At 44.8% G+C, this 12,890-nt stretch overlaps 1 protein-coding gene across 2 annotated transcripts in view; it reads right to left on the bottom strand.

Annotated features, from left to right (window-relative positions):
- polr3e (polymerase (RNA) III (DNA directed) polypeptide E) overlaps positions 1-12,890 on the bottom strand; it is a 34,024-nt gene that overhangs the window by 1,549 nt on the left and 19,585 nt on the right. For both annotated transcript variants that reach the window (XM_063220612.1, XM_063220611.1), the window contains exons 18-20: positions 11,269-11,786; positions 2,522-2,599; positions 115-240 (exon numbers count right to left, since the gene is read on the bottom strand). In XM_063220612.1, the coding sequence (XP_063076682.1) occupies positions 115-240; positions 2,522-2,599; positions 11,269-11,786 (722 nt within the window). The remainder of the gene's footprint in view (positions 1-114; positions 241-2,521; positions 2,600-11,268; positions 11,787-12,890) is intronic.

The raw sequence follows: 12,890 nt of genomic DNA, 5'->3' as shown, positions 1-12,890 counted from the left end.
TGTGTCTGTGTCTGTGTCTGTGTCTGTGTCTGTGTCTGTGTCTGTGTCTGTGTCTGTGTCTGTGTCTGTGTCTGTGTCTGTGTCTGTGTCTGTGTCTGTCCTCGTCTGTGTCACCTTGAGTAGCCGGTCCACGTCGGACTTGGTGACATCGTCCCCCAGTTCCTGATTCAGGCGTGCCATCACCACGTTCTTCCTGACCCGATAGTTCTTCGAGAACAGCTCAAACAGGATCTGTCGGTACTGAAGAGGGAAGGGGGGAGGGAAAGGAGAGGGAAGAACCAGACTCAGCAAACACCCACAAACCAAAAGGTGTCAATTCTAGGGCCAGAAAGTGCACAAATAAACCCTGCCTCAGGGGCACTGTGTCGCAGCGTGCTAAGCCCCCCACATTTGGGGACCCCGGTTCGAGTCTGGCCGCGGTCATTTCTCGGCCCTGCCTTGTCTCTCTCTCCCAGTCATTTCCTGTTTACTCACACTGTCCAGTTATTTCCTGTCTACTCTCACACTGTCCTGTAATAATAAAGGCCAAAAAGCCCCCCAAAAATACTTACAAAATAAATGACTAAATAAAATCCTGCCTCAAGTTTGATCCAACCAGCTCTAAATCAGCTGAGTACTCAACACACCAGTGATGTTCAACCTGAATTTATTAGTTATGTCTAGTGTTACACCGATACCATTTTTTGGCCCCGATACCGATACCCGATATCTGGCTGTGCAGTATCGGCCGATACCGATACCACCCTATTTGAAATGTATATATATGAAGGGCTGTAGTGCATACTACTTGGATGTAAAATCATTGCATGGCTTTGTCAGGCTGCTGCCTACCTTTGTGAAACAGGAAAAAGACTAATACAAAGTGAATCCAGCTAAACTTTTCATCACTTTTTAAATACCTCTATGAAATAACTAATTTCAAGGCTGTTTAAGTGTCACACAAGCACCTATAAATGGTATCGGTGCCCTATTTGTTGGTACTCGCCGATACCGATACCACCATTTTAGTGCCGATGCACCGATCCACCAATACTGGTATCGTTATCGGTGCAACACTAGTTATGTCTAATGCCACATAATCCAAATGACCAGGGATCCAACCAAAAGTCCCCACTGCCTTCATATGTAGAAGGCAAAAAATATGGTAGTGCCCATGTAGTAAATCTGAATACCTTAGTAAGCTTTCAACAAGGAGGCGAACGGTACCTAGATGACTTTCTAATATTCGGTCATATTTGCAGTTAGCCAAACGTAACTGCGGTATCCCAGAAGTGCACAGAAATGTCACCAATGCACGGTTACTGGTCATTAGTGCCATGAAGGGCTGCCCCCAGTGATGTAAATGACGGTGCGTGCTGTAGTACGTCTAATTTGTGTTAACTAGTGATTGGCTTTCTATATAGAACCTACTGGTCAGGGTGACAAGCTACTGGTAGAAAGGCAGTGCCTGCGACAGTATTCGGATGTAGCCCTGATTTAACCTGTCCAGTTCAACCAGGTAATCAATCATTCCATTGGACAGGTAAAACCAGGTAATTTGCCCCGTGTGGCTGCTCAGGCTAGATCAGGGATGGGCAACTTTCATGATAAAGAGGGCCACATTTTTTATCACCACCATCGGAGGGCCACATGATCACGGATCTGACTGCAAGAGTTTAAGGTGCATTTGGTTGCTCACTGATTATTATTGTTTGGAACAAATAGGAGTGTTCTCTATTGGTCAACAGTATAATTACAATGAATTAATTCAGTAGTGGTTTAAAACAAATCTGCACATTATTTTTTAAGGTCATGTTTTATCTATGTAAGGGCCACACTGAGTGAGGAGGAGGGCCACATGTGGCCCCCGGGCCTCCAGTTGCCCATCCCTGGGCTAGATCTTAAAGTAATTGGACTCTCCTCTCTCTACATTCCTCTCTCATACTGGTTTTAAGGGCAATCTCAAAATGTCCTTGAGCAACCCAATGATTAACTGTAACTGCTTCAAGAATCCACTTAAGCTGCATGCAACTTGCTCAGACTTGAATAATTTTAACATACGAAGAAACTTAATTCAGTCAGCCGGTAATGCTTTATTTGACATGGTTTACATAAGGGCATGTAACCGCCATGTGAATGCCATGGCCATGTCAGTAATATTAATGACAAAATGAGGTTTATGACAGTTGTCATTCGTTATTTGGGTGTTTCATGACAGCCAAATAGTGTCAACTAGGCCTTTCAAAAAGGACGGTGAACATGTGTCAGTGAAGTAGTGGAGGAGTAAGAGAGAGATGAGGTAGGGGCTGGGGAATGACCCTGGCTGGACTGCAACCTGGGTCCCCATGTACCGGTATATGGTACGGGTGCTTTACGTGGCCACAGCTTCCACCCATATGGGAATTCTAGAGAATTAGCTTGTTAACCTTTGAGGCAACCTTCTACTACAGTTTAGTCTGATGTTATGGTCATGGTTGGATTATGGATTATTAAAGGGTTATGTAAATGTTAAAACGCTCAAGTGTTTGTGTGCGGGGTTTACCCTGTCAAAGGTCTCCCCAGACTCCCACAGGCCAAACACCTTCTGCTCGTCTGTAGCCAGCTTGATCTGAGGAGGGAACTGGAGGGAGAGAGAGAGAAGAAAGAAAGAAAGAAAGAAAGAAAGAAAGAAAGATTTCGTCAATAAACCAAATTACTGAAAACACCGACTTATGGGCAGTGGTGTACTGAAGGGCCCTTAATCAAAGCACCTATTGTCACATAATTGCTTCTTCAGGGTATGTAACCAATACCCTGCATGTAAATAACTGCCCATTGCTTTGAAAAAAAAAACAACTAATCAATCAAGTTGTTGACATCCCTAATCCTGACTTCAGAAAATAAAAATCTAAAAAACAATAAAATCAAGCTAGGAAAATGGATGAATAGACAGTCAGGCTCTCCAGGTTCTTGCCCAGGAGAAAACAATAGCTTGAAACAGATAGAAATCAGCTAAACACTGCTAAAAAAAAAAGTTAATATTGACTGGTGCACACTGGACAGAAACTAAATATTAACTGTTGGATGGTTTGGGCATTTTTCCACAGACACATTCAGACACACGCACACAATTGTATACACTATTCCACAAACATTAATGAAATTTGAGACTGGGGAAAAAAAGAAATGGGGGGGGGGCTTTAGTAAGTGAAATCCGGTTCATAAAACAACCAACAGCAACAGCATGGCTTACACAGTAATGTTTTGAGTGAAACATCTTGTCAGGAGATACAAAAAAAGTTAACTCCCAAAGGACAACATGACCATAGTACAGTCTGGACAGAACTTCTTAAGACTGTTATTCAAGAGTGTCAAGTAACAAACTCAACCAGTGTTGGCTTTCTGCCCATGACCCAAACAAGTTACCTGAGGGTGATACTGTACAAGCACCAATCACCTTTTCTATTGTGCTTTTGAATTTGCAACGGCGCAATGCAGCGTCATAGTCAGAAGAGCATGATTGGTTGAGGAGGTTTGAAATACACAAAAAAAACATTAGAAAGTAGTTTCCTACTGTCTATAGTCCTAGACTCGGAGCACCAAGAAGGCTACAGTGCAAGTGAACTCCCTTTTCTAAACACAAAAAAGCATATTAGCCGTGTTGACAGTAGAAGGGTTTGGTCATATAATTCCAGCAACTTTGTTTGAGGACAGTTTGACGGGTTGTTTTTCTAGTTCAATGTCTATTCCAAAAAGGTTTGTGAACTTGATACCAAAGCAAGTGTTTAAAGGCCTGAAATGTCATAACATACAAAACATGGGATGCAAAAGTATGGTATAAGTGTTTTTTTTTCTTTCCTGCATGCATACAGTTTTCTGATTAAGTATGTGCCACAGCCATGGATGTGGGAGGAAAGTCGAGTCATTTTTAACTTATTAATATTTATATTGGTCCATTGGAGATGGTCGTACACACAGCCCAGAAATTTGCCCTATGCCCCTGGCCATAGCACCAATTCTGGCATGTTAAAATGTACATCACACCCATTTATAGGCTGTGCCAACCATATGAGGTAAGGTGCTAAAACCCAGTGCCCTCTTTCACACCATCTTGATCGCACAGACGTACCTACCCACCCCCAAACCCAGGCCTGTCACAGCCAGGCAATTGCCTTGGGCACTCAGCTCAGACAAGGCCCCTGCTAATGGCAAGTTATGTTCTAGAATTCAAATGACGGCAATAACCACTTTGTGACCGAAATCTCAGAACAAAACAGTGCAATGATACTGCTATACAAATCTCTCGTGAAGGGGCCCCTCCCCAATTGTTTGAAGAGGAAAAAGAGAAATATTATGAATGATTAAAAGCAAACATACAAAAACATACAGCTCATTTTAGTTTTCAAGAAAAATGTGGGCTATAGCAACAACTCTTTCGCCATCACTTCCATCCCATTCTAATCACATCACGTCCATTAATAGGTTGTTGTGCCAACCATACGAGGTGAGGTGCTAAACCCAGTGCCCTCGTTCACACTCTCTCCCTCACACAGACACACCCCCACCAACCCCCAATTGTCACAGGCATCGCTTCTCTCTCCTTAGGAGCTAATGTGCTTCGTCTCTGCTCAAGGCTGGTCAGGGACAAAAACAAGCCCGGGCATTTTTGGCACAGACCAGCCCCTGAACACAACCCCCTGCTTTTCTGTGATATGATTAGCTCAGTTCCACGTTTCTATTAAAGTTGGACAAATGGGCTGCCTCATCCAAACGAAGGGCCAGTCTCAAAAGGGAAAAAAACAAACAAAACAAACAAACAAAAACAAAAAATCCCAACAGCCTCAACAGGATCAACCTCGGAGGACTGTAGGGTCTCGCTGGGAAAATGCCCTGAATGCCAGATTACCATTAGATTAGCTCTGTCTGTCTGCTGGTGCTGCTCTACCATAATTAGCAGTTACATAAGGCAGGTCTCTCTGCTGACCCTCTCACCACATCCCCCATCTTCCAATCCCAGCAGAGCAGAGCCGAGCAGAGCGGGATTAGATTAGCCTGCTAGCTAGTCTGGGCTCTCCAAACTAGATTAGGGACCCAATAGGTGACACATGGGGTCATGTGTGTCGTGCAGTGTTGTCTGCCCCCAGGGTGGGGGTAGGGGGTTAAGTTACCCCTGAGGAGGAGAAATCATTATTAAAAAGGTGCACTGTGTAGGATGGTGGCCAGAGTAGGTATTGCAACTTATGATGCTTATTGAAACTGGGCTGCCAATTGCCAAATTTGATGTTTTCATGAATATTTACGAAATAATAAACTAATATTTACTAGTATGACCAAAGAATAGTAAGTTTCCCAGCTAAAAATGTCAATTTCTGGAAATTCTAAATGGCGGACATGGAGAAGATCCTCCTTTTCATGTATGAAAAGTGCAATTTTCCCAGTCATAGTGAATACTTAGAATTTGTGGTGGCGGTGAGTATTCATGAAAAAGGCAACATTTATGAATGGGAAGCATGAATCCTGGTAGGAAACTGCTTAATATATTACACAGTGTACCTTTACGGTCCTCCATAAACTGGTTAACGCTCCCACTATGATGAAGGAAGATGATGTGTCCAAAACATTGTGCTTATTAGCGCACGTTTAGGGCCAAAACATACCAAGGCGGAACGGAACCGGCACGGGACGAACGCGGTCTTTCTGCTTAGTTTCGACCGGCGTGTTTTTCTCTGCCTTTCACACTGACAACGTCGGCGTGTGCGGCCAGTCCTGTTCAAAACCCTCCCCACAGCTAAAGCTAGCATGTGTCCAAAACATTGTGCTTATTAGCGCACGTTTAGGGCCAAAACATACCAAGGCGGAACGGAACCGGCACGGGACGAACGCGGTCTTTCTGCTTAGTTTCGACCGGCGTGTTTTTCTCTGCCTTTCACACTGACAACGTCGGCGTGTGCGGCCAGTCCTGTTCAAAACCCTCCCCACAGCTAAAGCTAGCATGCTACTTTGCCATTCATTTGAATGAGACACCGCCGGTCGCCGGCGTGAAAAATACGCTCGAGTTCTATTTTCCAAATGCAGCGCGGCGCGGAGCCGGCTCCCGCGCCGGCTCCCGCGCCGCTGACGCTCGACTACCGCCGGTTGGTGTGTAAGGACAGATAGGTTTCAATGTATTTTCACCGACGCCGGTAAAAAACGCGGCCGTTCCGCGACGCTTTACCGCCTTGGTGTGTAAGACCCCTTAGGGGCGCTTTTTCATTTTTTTTTTTTGGTAACACTTTCTTTGAAGGGAGTATACATTAGGGATGTCAAATAACAGTTATAAGAATGCTATGACACGACAGGAACATTAATGACACATTATGGATGGTTTTTGACTGATATCTGAGAGTTATGACACCCAATGTCAACTTTAAATGGTTAAAAAAAATAAAAAAGGAAACAAGAGCCATGAACATCAATCATGTGCCATAATGTTCCTGACAACAAACGTCATGTAATTCTTATTCCGGTTACCCAACAACTTTATACAGACCCTTTCAAATAGAGTACTACTGTCTTTGTGGCCCAGGACCGAAACCTGACTGGGTGAATTGGGGAAAGAGCACACAAATGAACATGTAATGTGGAAGTTGCAGGGCAGCGTTCCTGGAGAGATATTTACATCTCAAGACATCTCGCGTTTCAGGGTGTTTACCAGGAACCTTTGTTTCTTTTCGGTTAAATAATTTTTTTGGGTCCGGTGCTCTTGTGTGATAGTGCGTGCCTTCCCTCTAGGATTTAAGTTACCCAAAGCAACAGGACTGTGGAAGCTGCGCGGCTGCATTCCTGCACAAATCATTTCTTTCAGGGCTCAATGAGCCTTTCAGCTGGAGTTTTTTTTCCCCAAGGCTCAGTCATGTGCAAGAAAATCTGTCATTTCAACCTTGAAACACGATGCAGAGATGCGCTAGAATTCAAATCATACAATAGGACGGAAGAGAAGATGATGTGCACACTCTTTTTTTTCTAAGTTCGAAAGGCCATTGTCAATGTATGAAGCCAGATCGGGGACCAGAATGAGGGTAGCCAGCCGGTATGCTTGGGGCACAGTGTCCACTGTCTTCAGGGGCTGGCCACACACAATAACAAGAGAGGCGGAGCCCTCTACTCCAGTAGGTCAACGGCTCTCAGCCTGAACCACCTGACACACCTGTACAAGGAATCTGAATCACAATGAATCACTCCTCAATGAGAGTCTCCGCATTTATCTGTAGTGGTGAGGGCCGCTGACAGCTTTGGTACGAATTCATCTGAAAGCCTGGTACAAATTCATCTGAAAGCCTGGTACAAATTCATCTGAAAGCCTGGTACAAATTCATCTGAAAGCCTGGTACAAATTCATCTGAAAGCCTGGTACAAATTCATCTGAAAGCCTGGTGCAAATCTATCTGAAAGGCCCTCCCATCCAATACATACAATGTCATGGGGACCCAAAACCAGAGGCAATTCTAATGTCAGTTGGGGCCCCGAGCAAAAGCCCAAAAGGAAAGAACATTCAAAACACAATCAGCACTATTATTGTTTTCCGTTGAGCTGTTGTTCACCATGCAGTGGCTTAGGGGCCCCAAGCGGCTGCCTGTCTAGCCTAGTGACAAGATGCGCCTCTGGACCCAATTCTGGGCCTCATTTCGCCCTGGGGGCCAGACTTCTCTTTGCCAACACAACTCCCCCCCCCCACTGCCCCCCTCCGGCTTCCCCGTCTGTGGTGCAGGTTTGCCATCAGATGTAATCGAGACGCTCCAGGTTAAAGTTTGAGCATTTAACGGTCGAGCACGGCTTGAACAAAAGCACCACCACTCCTCTTTTCGGTCCGGGTAGAAATTGTGCTACAACTGTCTGCAGGATGTCCGTGTGTGTGTGTGTGTGTGTGTGTGTGTGTGCGCGCGTGTGTGTTTTTATAGTGACATTTCCTGAACTGAGTTTAACTGATGGAATGGAAATTCACACAGCGCCAGAGGCAGAGCATGTTGGTGCAGGTGGGAGACACGTGCATAAACGTGTGCCCAAAACTCAAGTCTCATATTCCAAAATCTACGCCACATCATCAACATTCAAATCTTCACCAACGTTTCTGGGGATAAAGGCGCAATTGATCTGTGAAGATTCTCATTTGAGCTTTTAGTCAAAAGATTTTGACCAAGCTTGATGGGAAGCGGGCATTTGAAATTGGCCTTGGCTGTATAGATGCCATAAATAATGCTTTCTGCTGGACTGTGGTACAGTGTACAGTCTGTGTATATGATTTGTATATGTCCCTATCAAACAGCAACCAAACAAAATTTTCCCAGAAAGCTTGACAAGTCTTTGGAAAACACCTGCGGGCTGTGTGCCAGTGACCTCAAGTCCACTGTCCAACGCGGCGGCCTGAATGAATAATGTAACCCGTTCATTTCTCCCTCGCGGACACACCCGCACACCAATACATTATGACCAAGTTGGACTGTGAACTGGCCTGGACACCTCGATTGCTAGCGAATGCAGACATCATACGATAAGATATTTATCTCAATGGCAGACCACACTGGATTTCAATAGTAAGAATCTATCCATATGTTCAAGCCTACAGCAAAGAGGTTGTTGAGGTGTGTGCAACCAACAAAAGCCAATTCACAAAGCTGATCTCAGTTACATTAGATTAGAACATTCCATGAACATTTCTTTCACCATGCCACTTGCACTTTACTCTGTGCACCTTGCATACAGCATCTACAAGTTCACATTACCTGTATGGCCACTGATTGTACTTCTGCTGCTGAATGTGTGTATGTGTGTATGTGTGTGTTATTATTATCAATGCCACCTCTGCCAATTTGCCCATTTTCTCACGGACTCCTCTGCTTTAAAGAGGGCGTCCCAAAAATGTATAAACACTTTCCATCTACATTAAGTAAGTATTTAATGAAATTAGTGTACTTTTCAAAGTGTAATAGGATTTACAGGGCACTTTAATATTTGGTCAACAAAACTTATCATCAATCTGATGACTGAGCCCTACGCTATGAGACCTGAAACGGCCACTGGAAGTGAATACAGCCATTGAAAATGAATGCACAAAAAAACCCAACAGAACTGTGTGTGACTTTTTTTTGTTTAAAAATCCCTTTCAGGGACAGGCATCGGAAATGGCCATTTAGCTGTTACAATCCAATCTACATGCCATGTATCGGTCCCCATCAAATAAACCTAAACTTAACTAGCCTCACGTCGTCAGCAGTGCTTGGACAAGAATGGAGGTCAGTTAGAGAACAGGTGGTGGTGGCGGCAAAGCAATACAATGATGTCCAAGTTCTTGCATAATTACTGGCACCAGGACCCGTTGTCAGCACTGGCTGAGCAGAATGCCATTTGTATACCATTTGTTTCCTGTGGACTGCCCAATTATGCCCCTGTAGCACCCAGTGCTCATCAATTCCACCACCCCTAACCCAAACCCTGCAGTGCCCCGTCAGAGCACGTCCATTCTCACTACAACAGTGTGGTTCCCAACGTTTTTTGGCATGGGACCCCATTTAGGCCTGGGCAAAAAATCGATGTGATTTTAAAATCGAGTTTGAACGTCAAATCGATTTGTTTTTTGAGAAATCGCGTTATACGATTTTTTTTTTTTTTTTTTTTAATCATCTGTCAGTTTATGTACCCAAGCGCACAGCGCATTGCATTACGTTCGCCACTTGGCGAAGACGTAGGTCTAGCCTACCTAGTGCATTCTCTGTGTATCCTCCCCCATTACATGCACAAACAAACGTTGTGAGTGAAATGGTTTGACAGAAATATAGTGAAACGGGTGAGGAATACGGGCTCCTGTTCAAATAAGGTGACACTACCTCAAATCGTTTTGCCAATGATGAATTAAACAACCTACCACTTTGTAAATTGTGAATGACAGTGTTGTCGTAACTGTAGGTCGTAGCAGCCGGACTACATGCATGTTTCAATATTTGAAACGAAAACATCTCGCGGAGAAAATGCTAAACAAACTACTCTACCCCTACCACAAGAGTGACGCAAGGTGGAAAGCAATCACGGATGCAATTAGCCTAGAACTGCCTAGGCTACTACGATATGCTTCCAATTTGATATCCAATATTGAATCGAATCGTGAATCGTGAATCGAGTTTGGTAATGGTAAAAATCTAGATTTTTTTTTCAGGGTGAATCGCCCAGCCCTAACCCCATTTTGACATCCCAAATTTGTGGGTACCCAATGCGCATTTGTTTCACAACAAGGTCGGGACCCCATAGGTTTAATAACCTACAGTTTATGTAGCTCAGTGCTGAAAAACACTGCCCTACATCATCCTTCATGTGCTCCCCATAATCTGGAGGCATAAGAGTTTTTACCTCCCCCCTCCCCATGTTATTTATTAATATGCTACATTGCTTTTCTTCCTTAAAAGACGCACTGCGTAGGATGGTGGCCAGAGTAGGTATTGCAACTATGCTCCTCATTGAAACTCTGTTGCCTATTGCCAAATTTAATATCTTTGGCCATTCTAGTAAATATTAGTTTATAATTTAGTAAAAATTCACAAAGTACAGTAAGTTTTGCAGCTAAAAATGGTCTTTCTGGAAATTCAACAAGGCAGACATGGAAAAGATTCACCTCAATCCTGATTGAGCAGTATTAGAGGTTAGACTGAGAAGTACATGGAAACTGGCTCAATGTACTTCCAGTCTACACCACTCTAATCAACCCCACCTTGCCCTTGTCATCCAACAACAACAACAACAACCATGTAGCCAAGCATACTCACAGGCCCCAGGATCTGTCGGCACTGGCTGAGCAGTGTGGCATCCTGCCTGGCCTATATTAGGGATGGGATATCGGTATCGGTGTATCGGTATTGGGTTCAGATAAACATAATTCAGATCATGAATCGGATCAGAATTTTCCCAAAGTATCGGAATTTTCCCGATAGCTAGGTGTAATGTTAATTTGAAATCATAACACTTGCATATTAGTTTTCAGGATGGGATTGTTAGTTTTTTACTTGCCACTTTTTACTTATTAATTGGTTTCTTGTTCTTCTGACTTCCTTTTCTGACCAAATAGCCTACTTGGGCCTACCTCAAGTTGAAACCCATATATACACGCATATACCGGTATGTGGTTTTGGGATTGAATGGGAGTAGTATCGGTATAGGCAGATATCCAAATTTAGATACCGGGATCGGATCGGAAATGAAAAAATGTGTATCGGTACAGCCTATATGCCTGTTTCCACCTACTGTGCCCAATCTCCCAACCACAACCATGTAGCCAAGCATACTCACAGGCACCACGATCTGTCGGCACTGGCAGAACAGGATGGCGTCCTGCAGGGTGCGGTCGGGCACTGTGCCGAAGGGGCAGTGTCCCGGCGGCTGGCTCGCCAGGTGCAGGTTCAGGTGACGCTTCATCTCGCTGAACGTCAGCACAAAGTGGCGGCGGAACGTCGAGCGCACAAAGTCCTGCAGCTCCGGCCCCGGGCCCCCTGTGTGTCCGCCATTTTGGGTGTCCGACGTGGAGCCGTTGGGGGAGCCCGGGTAACCGTTCAGCGAGCCGTTGGCCAGGCCAGGCCCGGCGTTGTCCGAGAGGTCCATGGCCTCGTCTTCCGATTCGCTGAGGGGTTCCTCCTTGATGCACACGGGGGGAGGGGAGGTGGAGGTAGTGATCCTGGAGGCGGCGCCTGAGGGCTTCTGGGCGGGGCCTTTGCGGCGGGCGTCCAGGTCCCTCTGTAGCGACGCCTGGTTGTCACGGGCGCCGTCCCGCGCTGTCTTCAGACGCTGTTCGCCGCTCACGTGGACCGGATCTGGCAAAAGCACATTTCATTTACACGTTAACGACACATTTATAGAGTCCATCGACATGCGTGCATTAAACATAAACATAGGCCCAAACAGACTCAACGAAGCTTCGTAGGCAAAAATGCGTTGAGGGTAGAATAGTCAACACTTTAATTATACAGCAAAAAATGTGTCTAATGGAAAATGTTCCGTACAACCCTATCCCTTGACACAGCATCCAGTCACACATACACACTAGAAGTCTACAGCAAGAGACCGTCATTAATGGCCATAAATAAGCATGAGCATTACGTTGTGACATTTAAGAGATATGCAGTGGGTGGTGCTATGGTATCAAAGTGCAAGGGTGTGTCGTTTAAAGTCATTTCCCACTACTAGATCAGTATCCTGATGAAGCGATAATAGATTAAGTCAAGTGGCCAATTATAAAATTAAATCAATACCATGTGTCAAATGACGACTAAAGTAGACTTTATTTTTTGTAATTATTTAGTCAACTTAACAGTATTTGAGATTAATTGTACCCAATTGTTCAGACAAAATGTTTACTTGAGGGAACAGAGAACAACTTAGAAAGATCTTAGAAATTCACTTCTCCTCTAAGACCATCATGGGTTAAATCGTCGGAGGAGACGTAAACAGAAAGCAAGTCTCCCCCATCGTTACATCAGACAAATCACCACCATTTTTATCAAGTGGCGGTGTGAAAGTCCACTCGATATCCGCTCAACTACAGCAGGGGCAAAGGTGCAGCTCTGATAATGACATCAACATCAAACAGAGCTCCAGTTGCTAGCCCATGGAAGACATGCGTTTAAGGTAGTGTTTCTCAACGGGGGCGGTACAGCCCCCCATGGGGCATTTGGGAGCCCAAGGGGGCGTTGAGAAGGACACAGCTGAGTGGAGGCTGGGCTTAGTTCCTATTCGGGGGCATTCATCTACTTTATTTTTCAATACTAAGGGGGTGTTGGCAGGCTTATGATGAGGTCAAGGGGGCGTTATGAGGCTTGTGATGAGGTCAAGGGGAAGTTTGTTCAAAAAAGGTTGAGAACCACTGGTTTAAGGTTTTTAGTATGATGGGACTATTATCATGATCAACGTGGGAGGGC

Source organism: Engraulis encrasicolus, chromosome 17 (genome assembly GCF_034702125.1).
Source record: "Engraulis encrasicolus isolate BLACKSEA-1 chromosome 17, IST_EnEncr_1.0, whole genome shotgun sequence".
Classification (NCBI taxonomy): Eukaryota; Metazoa; Chordata; class Actinopteri; order Clupeiformes; family Engraulidae; genus Engraulis; species Engraulis encrasicolus.
This window is presented reverse-complemented; position numbering and strand designations above follow the sequence as displayed.